Source organism: Pelodiscus sinensis, chromosome 11 (genome assembly GCF_052426305.1).
Source record: "Pelodiscus sinensis isolate ZL-2025 chromosome 11, ASM5242630v1, whole genome shotgun sequence".
NCBI lineage: Eukaryota > Metazoa > Chordata > Testudines > Trionychidae > Pelodiscus > Pelodiscus sinensis.
Window position 1 is genome coordinate 43,977,632 of NC_143062.1, and position 16,235 is coordinate 43,993,866.

General features: G+C 42.6%; 1 protein-coding gene across 1 annotated transcript in view; it reads left to right on the top strand.

The window, feature by feature from the left end:
- The window catches only part of TAFA4 (TAFA chemokine like family member 4), a 163,114-nt gene extending 147,289 nt beyond the window's left edge, over positions 1-15,825 (top strand). The window contains 4 exon segments of the mRNA XM_075938568.2: positions 10,837-10,858; positions 10,860-10,929; positions 10,931-10,983; positions 10,985-15,825. Coding sequence (XP_075794683.2) covers positions 10,837-10,858; positions 10,860-10,929; positions 10,931-10,983; positions 10,985-11,063 — 224 coding nt within the window. The 3' untranslated portion in view covers positions 11,064-15,825.
- Positions 15,826-16,235: the final 410 nt, after the last annotated feature.

A 16,235-nucleotide genomic window follows, 5' to 3' on the forward strand; every position in this document is an offset into this window, starting at 1 on the left:
CTGACTAACATTTGGTTCTTGACTAGAGATCAGAACAAGTGACCTGCTTTTGAAGGTGTGGAGACTCCACACTGATTTCCAGTGTCACTCTGCCCAGTGACTTAGGCTCATAATTATGGACCTACTTTTTGTAATGTCTTGGACAAGGTCTTCATTTTGAAGGCCAGCTTCCTGTCTAATGACCACCGAAAGTACAAATCTCTCATCCCTCTGACTGCTTAACAAGCTAAAAGTATTTCAAGAAGCTAAGATTTGGCAACTCATGATGGGCTGGATGTTTAAATACCTCTTGAAAATAGCATTCCACAACCCTGTAGAGATAAATGGTTAGCGTTGGAGTCCCTCCCTCCACCTCTTCAAATTGAGAAAGGATTCAGCTGTTTGTTATGAATTAATAAGCAAATATTATTGCCAGATTCCATTTGGTAATGACTGTTTGAAAGACTATAACAAATTATATATTAGATCAGAAAAAATTAAATATATCAGGCAACTGTTATGTGATCCTGTGAGTAATCATTTAACAACCCAGATCCCATGGTGATAGGCTAACTCAATACACAAGGAGAGAGATGTAATTCATAGTTTGAAAACTACTGGGCTGTGTCTAGACTGGCAAGTTTTTTCACAAAAGAAAAACTTGCCAGCTGTCTGCACTGGGCACTTGAATTTCCGCAAGAACACTGACGATCTCATGTAAGAAATCAGTGCTTCTTGCAGAAATACTGTGCTGCTCCCGTTCGGGCAAAAGTCCTTTTGCGCAAAAGAGCCAGTGTAGACAGCTCAGATTTGTTTTCTGCAAAAAAGCCCCGATCTCGAAAATGGCAATTGGGGCTTTTTTGAGGAAAGGTGCGTCTAGATTGGCACGGACGCTTTTCCACAAAAAGTGCTTTTGCGGAAAAGCATCCGTGCCAATCTAGACGCTCTTTTCCGCAAATGCTTTTAACGGAAAACTTTTCCGTTAAAAGCATTTGTGGAAAATCATGCCAGTCTAGACATAGCCCTGCTGTTTTCAAAGTTACAGTAATGGATAAAAGTTAATATTAATGTAATACTATCATCATGATAAAATATATAAATCATGCCGTACCCCTTTCTCCTGCAGCGTACAGTCTACAGCACAGGTCTTGCAATTAACAGTCCACATGTACAAAGCATTGCCAGTTTTAGGACTGGGGAGTATGGATCCATTCCTGTGAGTTGCTAAGCATTTGCCCCAAACTGATTGTCTTCCATGTGTGTTAAAGTTAGTAGAAGTGGGGCGCCCTCTACCTCTCATGGGATCAGGCACCAAGTTAGCTGTAGATGGGGGAGAGAACTTCAAACAAAGGAGTGAGCTGGAGAAAGTAGAAACTGTATATAGGAAGTAATAGAACTACTCCCATACACGTGTGTGGGGGATGTAGCTCCGGGTATCTAGAACAGGGGTGGGTAACCTCAGGCCCAGGGGCCAGATGCAGCCCCTGGTTTCCCTGGATCTAGCCCCCAAGGTTTAGGGCTCCCCTCCTGCATTGGGGAGCATATACTGGCACTCCAGCACTCTCCCAACCCACAACAGGACTGGAGCACACAAAACCTACTAGCCTAGGCCCCCCTAATCTCTGGTGTGCAAGGGGAATGTGGGGAGTGTCTTTCTCCTCAGCTGGGGGCCACGACACTGAGGATTTTTGTTTTGTTTTGTGTTTTGTTTCTCACTTGTGTGCGGCCCCTGACTGATTTTTTTCTGCAGGTCAGTGGCCCCTGGTCCAAAAAAGGTTCTCCACCCCGATCTAGAAAAAGGCAAGTTAAAATAACTTTTAAAAATGAAGCAAGAGTTAGGTGTACTCCATCCCTTGAACAAATGAACAAAGGAAAGGGGTTAAAAGGCCAAACTAGGACCTTTGCAAGGATTAATAGCATGAGGCCTGGTGCTGCAAGCATTTACACATTTGCTTGACTTTGCTTCCATTGATTTCAGTGGGCCTGACCATGCACCAGAATGAAACTTCTTGTGTTTGAAGGGCCTGCCTCATAACCAGGGAAAAGAGGCACCAGTAAACTGTCATGGGACAAATTCAGTACACTCTATTTATGTCATCCCCAAAATAAAATGCCCTGCAACCAGCAAACTAGAGAATAGGCTAAGCATTGTGGTGGCCTTGGGAATGTCTTCAGAAAGGCAGAGTGAGGCAAATTGTTCTGCCTCCAGTGAGAGTTGTATGAGTTCCTGGATCCCAGTGGGGTTGGATAGGTCTAACTGAGGGCAGGGATTATCCCTGAGAAAGCATTTAATTGAAAGGGTATGCAAATAACAGGTGCATATTACTTGTTCTAGCGTATTTTAAACACAAGAAAAATGTTCTTTGTAAAATGCAGCAAGAGGGGAAAAAATCTTGTTTTCTTAAACAGGCAAACAACCGAATTCATACTTACAGACACCTATAGACAGGAATACAAAGATATGGGTATATTGGGATTCTCTCTGTACTGCATACATGCTTTTTCCTCCCCCCCCCCCACTTTGGAATTCTCTACCCCACTTGTTTTGGATGGTAAACTCAGAACTGGGACTGTGAGTTGAGAGGATGGTGCCCTTAAAAGATTTCAGTATATCTTGCCACTAAAGGCTTGTGTTAAACATTCCCCAAGGTCATAGATTCCCCGGCCTTGGATTGGTATTGCTGCCACCATCCACATCCCTCTGAAAAACTCAGAAAGGTGCATTTAGGAATTTCTTGCTATGAGGTACCATCAAGCTCTTTTAACCCTCCCTCTGGAGAGAGCTTGAAAACTGTAATTTCTCTTACTAGTTGAGAAAACACACATGGTGAAACATTAATTGTTGCTAGGTTTTACAAAGCCCCTGAAAACAAACAAAAGGATTAAAACACAGAGAATTGCTTCCCTGGGATTCAGCTTGGAAAGTTACTATATAAGGGGGTAGTTATACGTGCTCAGCACAGAGAAGTCCAACAACCCGAAAATAAACTGATTGCTTCTGACTATATAATTAATCCCTGTTCTACTCACATATCTATAGTTTCAAGATTTAGTCCTTCCCTAGGCATCAATGTCACTGGATTCTCCATAGTTGGCTCCCTGGATATTTCATGACCTGCCAGGCTCTGCGCTGTCCACACAAAAGGAGCAGGAAAATCACTCTTCTAATTCAAAAACTCACTTTGTTTCCATTGGCTCTCCTGGCCTCTTGCCAAGTCACTTCCTGCTCTCTTGGGCAGTAGTTTCCAAGCTTTTTTTTATACCGGGGACTGGCAAAACGATTCACAAACTTTTTGGTAGACTGGTAACATTTTATTTACATATTTGCATATTCATTATGCAAATAAAATGTTACTGGTCTGCCAAAAGCCCTGGTTTTCAGAGCTCCCCCCCAGTGCCAGTCCCCCACCCCTCTAATACTCCCCAGTGCCAGCCACTGACCCCAGAGTCCCCTGCACTGACTCCCCATGAGCCTTTCCCAACGCCAGCCCCCAGTCCCCAATATTAGCCCCATCTCCCGAGACCCCCAGTGCCAGCCCTACCCCCATAACCCCTACACTACTAGCCCTGCCCCAGTGCCCCCCAGTGTCAGCCCCCAACCCTTTAGAGCTCCCTAGTACTAGCCCTGCCTCCAGAGCCTCCCAGTATTAGCTTTGCCCCCAGAGCTCCCCAGTGCCACCCCCTGCCTCTTAGAGCCCCTACCTCCAGAGCCCCCCAGCCCCACCCCTCTTACCTAGCCTTGCATGTCTCCCAGCCGCCAGTTGAGTGCTGCTGCCTAGGTCACAGCTGCTATAAGGCTGCTGTGCCGGGCTCCTCACAGCCTCCCGCCACTCAGCAAAGTGCTCTTCCATGTCTGAGAAGAGACCCTGCCCCTGCCTGGTGCTGATGGCTAAGAGGTGGTGCAGCACACATCTTTCCCACAGAAGTCTGTGGCCCGGCAGCAGACCATGGACTGGCATTTGGGATCCACTGCTCCAGGGTATTCTCTAGGACCCACTGTCTAGGGTTTTAACCCTTACGGTTAAGACAACGAGGGTTAGGTCTCAAGAGTTAACCCCCGCAAAATGACTGAACGGATGGAATGTCCAATGTCCAGCAACGTGTATTTCCTTCCCTCCCACGTTCATCACAGCACCTCTAGCGTCCGGCACAGTAGGGACCCGAATTCTGACTCGGGGCTTTGGGCACTGCTGGAATATAAACACAAAGATGAATAATAGCAAGCATTATGTTTAAATGGCATCTATGAGGGATTCCAGGCTTGAACAGATGATGGGCTACACTTCATTCTGGGTGCAAGTCCACAGCCTTTTCAAAAGGAAGGCTACTCCCTGAGGATATGTCTAGACTACGGGGTTTTGTCGACAAAAGTGGACTTTTGTCAACAAAACTATACCTGCGTCTACACTGCCGCCGAGTTCTGTCGACATAACATCGACAGAACTCAACAGTTTTGTCGACGGCGGTAAACCTCATTCTACGAGGAATAATGCCTTTTGTCGACAGAGTTCTGCTGATGGAAGACGTTATTGCATCTACACGGTCCTTTGCGTCTACACTCTCATGTCGACAAAGCAGCTTGCTTTGTCGACAGAACTGGATGTAGTCTAGACACTCATGGTCGACAGAAGTTTTGTCGACAGCATCTGTCGTCAAAGCTTCTGTCGACAAAAGCCTGTAGTCTAGACGTACCCTGAGTTGCCCAGCAACATGCATTTCTTATTGCTGTATGAAGTCTGTGCGAGAGCATTGCTGCTTTGTGGCTGTTTAGTTTAGTGTATTTTGCAGGTGGGCAATGCAGACAGGTTACTACGTATCTTCTGCCTTCCTTGGATTTTCTGCCCCATGCAGGCCTTTCTTCATTTATCTGTGGTCCTGCACTCCTTGATGAGTCAGTAAACCTGTGAGGTGGGAATATAAATGTCACAGTGTTAAATCCCCAGGAGTAGTGACATTTCATTTAACACTTCAAGAAGACAAAGGCTCATAATACTGTGTTTCCCAAGTCAGCACAATACTATCCCTGCCACTTGGGAATAATTCTCAAATCATAAAACTTTATTAATGCAAGCAAGACTGACTGGGAAGGTTTAGAACATTTTATGTCCTTTATTAATCTTAAGCATATACAATAAATTCATTTGTTTATCCGCTTCCAACTATCACGTGTGGGACTGTTACAAAAAGTTACGAAGTCTGGCACTGAAGTTTCTATATACAGTAGTAGTGTAGAGTATGTATGTCTTACACTAGAAGATTCGACTGTAAAATAAGCAGGTTAATTTTACAATCATTACTTAATTCTTCTCCCATGGGGCATTACAGATTGAATTGATTCCTTTTTGAAGCCTGTTAGATCTTGGTCTCAGTGATAATTGATGGCAGTGCATTCCACGGGTTAATTATTCATTGCAGAAAGAAAGTTCCTTTGATGACTTTTAACATTGGCTTTTCAATTTCATCAAATAGTAGACAGACATGCAGTCTGAGACACTCACATTTACTGTGCATTTATAGAGGCAGTTACAATGACTATTCAGGGATGCTGAAAAACAAAATGCTTCTTCTAGGACTAATTGTCTTGTGAAGCCAAATAAAAACTGTTACATCTACACTGCAACAGGCATACGGATCTTGTGCAAAAAAGGGGTTTTTGCACAAAATGGAAGCAGCTACACTGCTTCTCTTTGTGCAAAAACCCCTTGCACAAAAAGAAATGGCAGAAAATATGCTAATGAGATCACAACTTATGCTAATGAGTCCCTCATTAACATATTTTCTGCCGCAAAAACTCGCAGTGTAGACGTTGCCTAAGTGAATACTTTCTACTCTTGTTTATATCCACTGAGGAAAGCAAATCAACAGCTGTTTTAAAATGCATTTTAGCTGCAGGTTTAGAAGCTAGATTTTGATCTGATTAATTGCTGACCAACTATGAAATGATGGTTTGCTGGAAAACCTAATTGAGTACTCTAATAAGTGTGTGTGAAACTAGAAGCATTGCATGTAAAAACAGAAATGCTTGTCTTGGCAGAAGCAGCATTCTCAAGTCAGGTTTAATCTTCTCTGAACTCCGGTATCCACTTTGCCCCCAATGTCTCTGATATCATTGTACTTCTTGAGTCTGATTCCTATGCCTATGTATTGGTCCATCTCCCTGTCTGAAAACACCGTGTTTGCCACTGCTTCAGATCCAATTCCTCTGACCTCCTGAATATCTTCATTTTCTGGGCTATTTTAACTCCCTTCTCCATGGTCTTCTCAAGTGGTAGCTCTCCAGCATTGGAGATGTTTGCTGTTTCTCACAGAGATATAGGCGCATGCCTACCTTGACTCATAGAATCATAGGAATGTAGAACTGGAAGGGACCTTGAGAGGCCATCTAGTCCAAGACTTAGTATTAGCTAGCTAGACCATCCTTGACAAACCATCCTTGACAGATGTTTGTCTACCACGTTCTTTAAAACCTTTAATGATGGAGGTTTCACAATCACCCTATGTAACTTGTTCTAGTGCTTAACTACACTTAGTTAGAAAGTCTTTCCTAATGTCTACCCTAAATTGCCCTTGCTGCAATTTAAGCCCATTGCTTCTTGTCCTATCATTTGTGATTAAGGAGAGCAATTTAACACCCTCCTCTTATATAATTTAAGACTATGTCCCCTCTTTCATCATTTCATCATTTTTAATAATTTTTTTTACATCCTCTGGACTTTCTCCAATTTGTTCACATTATCCTCAAACTGTGCTCGGCAGAACTGGACACAGTACTTCAGGAGAGCCTTATCGCGGCTGAGCAGAGTGGAAGAATTACTTCTCATGTCTTTCTTACAACACTTGCTAATTCATCCCAGAATGGCATTCTCTTTTTTTGCAGCAGTGTTACATTGTTAACACATATTTAGTTTGTGATCCATATTTGATTTGTGGATAAAATTACATTTTTTTTACATAAAAAAATTGGATTTTGTTTAATTTTTTAAAATTTAAATCAGATTTTTATTTTTTAAAAATCGACAATAAAATACAAAACTTTTCCTTTAAAAATCACCGTTACACTTAAATCTCATCACAAAAATGCTAGAACTACACATACAGTCTCATAAAAAATGAATTAATGGCTGTAGTCTGTCCAGCCTAACAACCAGCTCGTGCTTCTTGAAAGTTCTGGACTTTCAGTTTCTGTTTCTTCGCAGACTAACGCATGCAGAGACAGACACTGGGTCCGTCTAGAATACAGGCTTTTGTCAACAGAAGTTTTGTCGACAAAGCTTCTGTCGACAAAGAGTGTCTAGACTACATCGGACAGTGTAGATGCAATAACGCCTTCTCTCGACAGAACTCTGTTGACAAAAGGCGTTACTCGTAGAATAAGGTTTACAGCCATCGACAAAACTGCTGAGTTCTGTTGACGTTATGTTGACAGAACTCAGCAGCAGTGTAGACGCAGGTATAATTTTGTCGACAAAAGTCCACTTTTGTTGACAAAACCCTGTAGTCTAGACACACCCTGACTGGATAGGGTTGTTTTTGTTCTGTGCTTATGTGGTGGTGGATCTGGCCAGGCACCTCATAGTCTAAAGACAGAGACAATATGTAGGAAAGGGCGAAGGCAGAAATGAAGGGAACAGTTGAGTTTTACTGGAAATATAAAGGGAAGACATTCTTCAGTGCACACACAACTTCCTATATTCCCCTACACTTTTCCCACAGAAAAGCTGTCAGGCTTCTGGGTGTAAAAGAGACTTTAACTGGGAATATTTTGAAGAAATTCATTCCCTGGGTAAAAAAGGAAAACAGGTCAAGTGTAAGCAGAGCAAGAGGAAGATGCAGGGCACTAGGTGCAAGAATGAAACATCACAAGGAAAACTGCTTATTGGGAGAAAATGATGTAGATGAAGATGTTGACATGTCTGAGCAACAATGTGAATAAACTTTGCAATGCATCTTTTGTTGAGCCTTCCTCTATGCCTTTTAGTATATGTGTGATTAAAGAAGTAAATTTTCATAACATAAGAATGGCCGTACTGGGTCAGACGAAAGGTCCATCTAGCCCAGTAGCCTGTCTGCATACAGTGGCCAGCACCAGGTGTCCCGGAGGGGGTGGACCGAAGACAACAAGCAAGCGATTTGTCTCGTGCCATCCATCTCCAGTGTCTGGCAAACCGAGGCCAGGGATACCATTCCTACCCCCTGGCTAATAGCCTTTTATGGACCTAACCTCCATGAAATTATCTAGCTTCTCTTTAACCTCTGTTATAGTTCTAGCCTTCACAGACTCCTCTGGCAAGGAGTTCCACAGGTTGACTACGTGCTGTGTGAAGAAGAACTTATTAGTTCGCTTATTAGTTTTAAACCTGCTACCCATTAATTTCATTTGATGTGATGTAGTCAGGGGTGGCCCGTGAGCCTAGGCAGACTAGGCAGTTGCCTAGGGCACCGCCAGCCCGGGCGCCCGATGATGACATCTCGGCCATTGATGGCCGAGCAGGCGGGGGCGCTGATCGCACCTTCCACCTAGTGCGCCAGCTGCTGCAGCCGGCCTTGGGCCGCTCCTGACTCTAGTCCTTATATTATGGGAACTAATGAACAACTTTTTAAGTTGTTTATATTGAATGTTGCTAGGAAAAAAAAGCTTATCTTAGCTAATTCCTTAAGGCTTGTTTAATTAGTTAGCCAGTTTTAGAATCTATCACTCAAGTATACAATACTGAAGGCTGCAGTAAGAGAAATCTAGAGCTGCTAGTTGCCTTTGTTTCATTTTCTTATTTTATATTACATAATTCATGCACCTTATTTTTGAACTTCATGTTCACAGACCATACTAATGATGCCATAAGTCTATTCCCTGTTTTACTTCAGCATAACTCAAGCTTTAGTCCCATCCTATTCTTGTTTTCAGTGGGGCATACACCAAAATTAAGTGCACCTTAAACGTTCAGTCTTAGCTTTTTTGGTAACTTGGAATCAGATCTGCATCAAAATGACAGTCAGAAGGGGGAAGATGAGAGCTAGTTGTGGAAGTTTTAAGGACATTATACATTTAATGTTCTGAGGACTTGTCTGTCAGAGTTAAACTCTTTTTTAATTTTCAAATATTATGGACAGCTATCAGCCGGCAACTCAGGAGACTGCTGCAATTGCAACTCTGAAACATTTGTATAACATTTAAGGTTTATTGTGTTTGTGTGTGTGATTTAGTTCTTACCATTCCTAATCTGCTTGACACAGGTAATGAGTGTTGTGTACTATTTCCTAAATTAACACAAAATATACCCTCTCAGATGTTGTAAAATGGTGTACAAAGCTGTAAATTAATGTTTTAGTGATCAGATTTGCTCCATTGTTTGAAGAAATATATGAAGAAGTATTAGTGAGAAATGACTTAAATCAATGGGTTTTTTTGATTCTTTAAATTGTGATTTAAATCAAACTATGCTGCTATAACCCTCATATCCTTTTCTGCAGTACGCTTTGCTAAGCAGTCATTCCCCGTTTTGTATTTGTGCAATTGATTTTTCCTTCTGAAGCATCAGACTTTTCATTTGCTCTTTTCATTCTGTTTATTTCAGACCATTCCTTCAGTTTGTCAAGAATCTCATCTTCCAAAGTGCTTGCAATCCCACCCAGCTGATATCACCTGCAAACATAAGTGTATCTGTCTATACCATTATCCAAATTCCATCCTGAAACTCCACCAGTTTGCATTGCTCATGTCCAGAATCTAGTTCAAAATGACTTATGTAGGAAACGGCACGTAGACTTACTTCACTTCTCCCTAAGGGCTTTGTATCTCTTCTGTCTCTTTCCTGCCTCATACTCCATACGCCCCAATTTGCCTCTCTGAGCCCTTATACATGATAATCTTGATGATGCAAGTACCTCCAGCTCTACAGCTCATGCCTTGCAAAGCCATCTTCCTGAATCTCTTTGCCTCAGCAGTTCTCTATGGCTACGTCTAGACTGGCATGATTTTGCGGAAATACTTTTAACAGAAAAGTTTTTCCGTTAAAAGTATTTCCGCAAAAGAGCGTTTAGATTGGCAAGCATGCTTTTGTGCAAAAAGTGCTTTTGCGCAAAAGCATCTGTGCCAATCTAGACGTGCTTTTGCGCAAGAAAGCTCCAATGGCCATTTTAGCCATCGGGCTTTCTTGTGCAAAATATTAAGGTGCCTGTCTACACTGGCCCTCTTGTGCAAGTATTCTTGCGCAAGACGGCTTATCCCTGAGCGGGAGCATGAAAGTATTTGCGCAAGAAGCACTGATTTTGTATATTACAAAGTCAGTGCTCTTGCACAAATTCAAGCGGCCAGTGTAAACAGCTGGCAAGTTTTTGCGCAAAAGCAGCCACTTTTGTGCAAAATGTTGCCAGTTTAGACGCACCCTATCTGTTTCCCCATTGATCTGAAAATACCTCTTTTCTCCTTGCCTAAAACAGCTATGTTCACTCGAACAGTGCTTTCAGTTTTTAACTTTGCAGCATAGTTTCTGGCTCTGTAAAACATTCTAGCATTTTATTTTAAAGAAAGATGCTATAGAGGATAAAGCCATAGGGGGAGGTTTTCAAAGACACAAATGGCCTGCAGGCATCTTATTCCCAGGCACAGTCAATGGGAATTAGGGTTCTAACTGTAAAAGTGTGCCTTTGAAAATCTTTTCTTCTCTTACCAAATACCATTGTATTTTTTACTAATTTGAGATGTCTGGTTACGTGTAAGTTGCATGCAAATTATATGGTGAGTGTAATTTAATGGTTTCACATGTGTTCATCTAAACAATTCCTCTAAAGGAACAAAACAGTTTTATCACCGTTGCTCTGATAGTCTCTCTTTATGTAATTCTCTCTCGTCTTTTACAGGTAACACGGTAGCAAAGGATAAACTTGTGTCATTACTGGAACAATGGGATTTGCAGCTGTGTTGCTCGTCTATTTTGCATAGTCCTGTTTTTTCCTCCCTGAGAATGCTGTAGACTTTACACTCAGAACTTACAAAATTAGTGAGCCGGACAATATTTCTGTATCTGACTATGATGGAACTTCCTGGTGCAGGCATTTTTCATGCTGAACTACACACTTTTAATTAAAAAAAAAAAAAAGAATTACGACTCTACTGAAAATACACTTTGGATTCTCCAGGATCCTACACCTGCAGGCAATTCATAGAAACATGGACTTCGGCTTCTGAGCACATCAGCTATATGACTTTATTTATTTACAGCACTGACGGCTGTGAAATCATTTGAATGATTTTTAGATCTTTCAAGTAGCTTGGGGGAAAATGGTTACATTAGAAAGAACTGACATAAATTAATTAGAAGGTACCATCTATCATGTAGTACAATGGACCAATGTAAAGCTGGTCTAAAAGCCAAATGAACCTAAGGGATAATGCTAGTAAACCATGTCTCAATGCATTTTCAGCTGTGATTTAGTAAATATCGATGCTCTATGAAGGTGAAGAAATGACTCTAGTAAATCAGTAGCATTTAGTGTATGCCATACTTTTTTACAATCTGTGCAATTATATTTATTTCCTTAGTTCTAGGTATTTTAAATTTTACTTCATAAGTGGCAGTGAGGGAATGGGGGAAGAGACTAAATCTGAAAGTAGATATAGATTTTATTGTCCTAAATAAATCTGTTCTCTAAGGGAATAACAAAGTATAAATATTCCTTGCCTCTTTGATTCCAGATACAGAAGAGAATTTAGCCATTAGCTAGAAATATTCATTCTGAGGCTTCAAAACAAGAGAAGAAACTAGAACTGCATAAGGAAGGCTTACTAGAAGAAGGGTAATTTGTTTAGATTTTCATAGCTTCAGTTGTATTCTAATAGGGTATCTCACTTAAAATTCATAAGTCCTAGATAAAAAAGATCTTCACTTTCAATTAGTTCTAGTTTATAGTGATTATAATAATTAAATGTCCAGTTTCTTGACAGACTAAATTTTCAAGCTGATATACTTTGTGACACATAATTGTTTCCTATTATTTTAGATGTATTTCATTCTGTTTTTCTTACTTGCCTGTTGCACTTTTTTGGGTCATCAGACTTCATAAATAGAACTGTAAAAGGAAGTGCAGTTGCCGCCAGTCATTTCATGGTTACATCATTTTATGGCTTAAGATGCATTGGAATAGAGGTAAATGCAGTGATGCCGACTGATATTATGCCGATGAACTGCTACTAACCCAGCTACTGAATTCATTGTTTTGCGTTATGTAAATATTACGGTAATAACATACCACTGGTTTTTTATCTATCCAGCAATGCCAAAAAATTGAGACTGTTGCACTAATTTAGTTCACTGTACACAAGCGTTCTAGTTTATAAGGAAAATACCATCAACAATGCGAGGCTGTTTAGAATAATAGTCATTAGTTTGCTTTGCTGGCGTGAGTATAAATATTCATCCAGTCCCAATCTCATTGAAGTCAATGGCAAAACTGCCTTTTGACTCCTGTGGGAGGAAGAGCAGGCCCTATATTCTCGTTTTGGTTTCTCACTTTAATTATGTACTTGATCACCGCTGGGATCATGGTGGTTATTGTATTTGTTAATAAGTAAATGAGAATTTTTCTGCTACGTGTTCTGAAAGCTGCATAGTTATTCCACTTAGTAGACTGTATCCCTCTAATGAACTCGACATTTTAATTTTTTTTCCATTGTAATTTAAGACTAAATTTAAAGAATTGCCTGAAGGATTTAAACTTTTTATGCGTGCAGTGATATAGTTTAAAGTGAAGATTGTTATTTTATATCATAGTAGCCTGCACTTGATTATTATTTATCTATTGTGGTAGGCACCGAACATATACAGAATAAAACACTGTCCCTATTTGAGAGAATCTATAATCTAACTAAACAAAGCAGACCAAATCTGGGAGAAGGAAGTGGTGGTTATCCCTGCTTTTTAAAATAGGGACTGAAGCACAGAGGCTGGAGGGCTAGATCCACAGTGGGACTGAAGCTATAATCTCCACTAAGTCTGATTTGGAACAAAGTCAAATCCAGGTTTCCTACCTCCCAGAAGCTTACCCTAGCTATGAGGCTGTTGGGTTGTCAGGGATGGGTCTCCACTTGCTGGCCTCTGTGACTCCTTTTCTTAGGTACCTAACTTTCCCCATGCATTGTATGGGGAGGCTGGGCAGCTGTGGATTCCCTGGGCAGCAAGATGGTGAAAGTATGTCCACATGGTGCGTGCCTGATGATGGCGTGTCAAGGAGGGGCACTGCATTTCCATGTAGAATGGGTATAAAGAGCAGAATAGTATTAGTGATGAGCAACTTAGGCTAGTGAGTGGGCCGCATGAGTGGCCTCCTCCATCTCAGTGAGTCGCAGGATTGTTATAACCAAGATGGTCTCCCGGGATAGGGTAGTTTTGCTAACGGTGTTTGCATACCTAGCGTTTGTGGGGTGTGCTGAGTGAACTGTAGCCGCTCTTTGATTGCAAGCAGAGGGAACGCATGGCTCTCTCAGTAAATATTGTGTGTCATCAGCACGCACCTCACTTCACCTGCCCTTCATTTATGTGCATGTCACTTTAGTAAAACCAGAAGGGAAAAATATGACGTGGATGGAAACCGGCAGAATCGGGCAAATCTGCACCTGGGTAACAGTAAACAAAATGTCGCACGGGCCACACATAAAACCTCAATGGGCCACATGTGGCCCTCTGGGAGCAGGTTGCCCACCACTGGTGCAGCTGGTGAGATGCTACATTGGTGAGTAAAGACTTGCCTGAAAACTGTGGGTATAATCCTCACACGGCATTCTGTGTGCCCAAGCAATGTACAGCCCCTGTCAACAGTAGTGTCCTGCTTTCTAGCTCCAAGAACCTTTCCCTGCCCTCTCTCCCTCATGAGGGCCTTTTATTGACAGGTGTAGCTGCTTTTCACTAGTATGAAGCCAGAGCTGGTCTTAGGGGTGGGCGGTTGCTTGGGGCCACCATTTTCAAGGGGCCGCCGATAGAGCCGGTCTTATGGGTGGGCCGTGACCCCTTTCCCCCCAGGTTTCCTGACACTTTTTTTTTTTACTTGACAAATTTTTGTCCGGTATTTTTTGGAAACCATCTGGCAACCCTCTGGGCAAGCTGGGCAGTCGCCCAGGGCTGCCAGTTAGTTAGGACCTTACATGCTGCTGCTAGTGGTGTGCAGTATAGACATAGCCAGAGAGTCAGGCATGGCAAGGCTGGTGCCTATGGCCTGTTATGGATCTAGCCCATAGTGACTTGCCCAAGATCATAAACAGTCAGTCTGTAGCAGAGAAGAGAATGGAACCCATGTGGCCTGTGGCCTGGTGACCACAAGGACCATTTCCTTTCTCAGTGGATAGAAGGAAGGTAATACAATACCTTACGTACTAGACACAGCCGTCCTGAAGATCCATTTTCAAAGTCACTAATGAGGAAGAAAACAGTGACTGAAGTACACTAACACAGTGTACAACTTGCCTTCCTTGACCTTCATCCCATGAGAATGATTTTATATTCATTAAGCAGCTTTCTTTTTGAAGTATCTTAGGTAGATTTACAGCCTTTCTGGTCTCCTTGCATGTATGGTAATATATCCAGCTTTAGGTATGGTGTTGCCCCTTCTTCTAACACCAGTGACCTGTTTCTGACATCAGCAGCACCCCTCCGCTGAGTGATAGAATTCTGGGGCCTTACAAGTCAGCATCCTAGGGCAGGAAAAATCAGAGGTGCCGAGTCTGGGTGTAATTGAAATGTAACTTGCTTTATTTACCTATATGCACCAATCCTAGAACAGGGATAGTCACACGTAGCATAGGGAAATCCTCTTTTCCAGAAATTTCAGACCAGGCCCCAATGCTTGGCTCTACTCTTATCCTGAGCATTGTTGCCAAACTCTCTGGTATCTGCTACAGCATCTTTCAAAAGGAACACTCTGTTCATTCCCTCTGGGGCACCTGGCATTGGCTATTGTTGGCAGACAGGACACTGGGCTAGATGGACCTTTGATCTGACCCGGTATGGCCATCCTTATATTCTTTAAAAATGAACAATAATACAGCATTTCTTCAAAGACTAAAACCTTGCTCACACATTAAGAAAACCATGTGTAAGTCTGTGCAAGACTATGTATAATGGTGCTACCTGATGACTCTTCCTGTAACAATAGGGATCACTTTCATCACTTAGTGTAATATACCAACTTCCACACAAAACCTTTAACCTTTTTGGTGGCACACATCAATCCTCCAGAACCCTTTAGGACTCGAAGTGAGGCATGTTTTAGCCAGTAAAACTATATGGAGCTTTTGGATAGGCACAGTGTGGTTGCTTAAATTGGAATTCAGACAGACACCAGTATTAGCATATGTACTCTTGCAAAATATATAATGATATAATTAATGCCCACAAGCCAAACTGCTCAGCTCATCTGACAGATGTTGCCTGCAGCAGCATCCTCAAGCATCATGCAGGGGCGTTGATACAGGGGAGACTCAGAGGAAAGAGGGCTTCTCATTCCTGTCGCACCTGACTCCAGCACTGAGAGTATGTCTATACGACATTTTAAACTTATATCTGGGGGCCCTAGCCTTGTGGACTTGGTCAGTCCAGGGCATGCTTGAGCATCCACGCTGCATTGTAAGCCTGCCTTTACAATTGCTGCACCCAGGTCTCACAGCTGGGCACATCCACGCTGTACCATGCAGAGCTTCTGACTGGAATCTGGAGCTTGACTTGTGTCCACAGTGCAAAATGATGATTGACAGCAGGATTCTGCCCCCTCCTGTCTGTAGCAGGGCCTAGGACTGGGGAGGGCAAAAAACGGCCCATGAGCTGGATCCGGTTCGCCAGGGTTAGCCCCGGGTGGGTGGGTGCCACTATATTTACCCGTGCCTCTGCAAATACGGGCAATAGCAGCTTCTCTTGGCTACAGATCTCCGTTCCCAGCCAATGGGAGCTGCAGGAAGCAGTGTCCCCATCTGCGCCGCTTCCTGCAGCTCCCATTGGCTAGCAACAGCAATGTGCAGCCAATGGGAGCTGCCAGTGCCCATACCTGCAAAGGCACAGATAAATATAGTGGTGGCAGCCTGCCAGGGGATAACGCTGGCAAACTGCCACCATTTTATTGTCCACCCCCGGCCTAGTACCTGGGTGTAGGCCTTAGTCAGACGGAAGGGGAGCTTGAGCTCAAACTTGAATCCCAGACTGTGTGTGCAATATGTCTGCCTTAAAAAGACTTTGTTTCCTTGAGGTCAGGCCACCGCGCTGTAAAACTGGAGTATA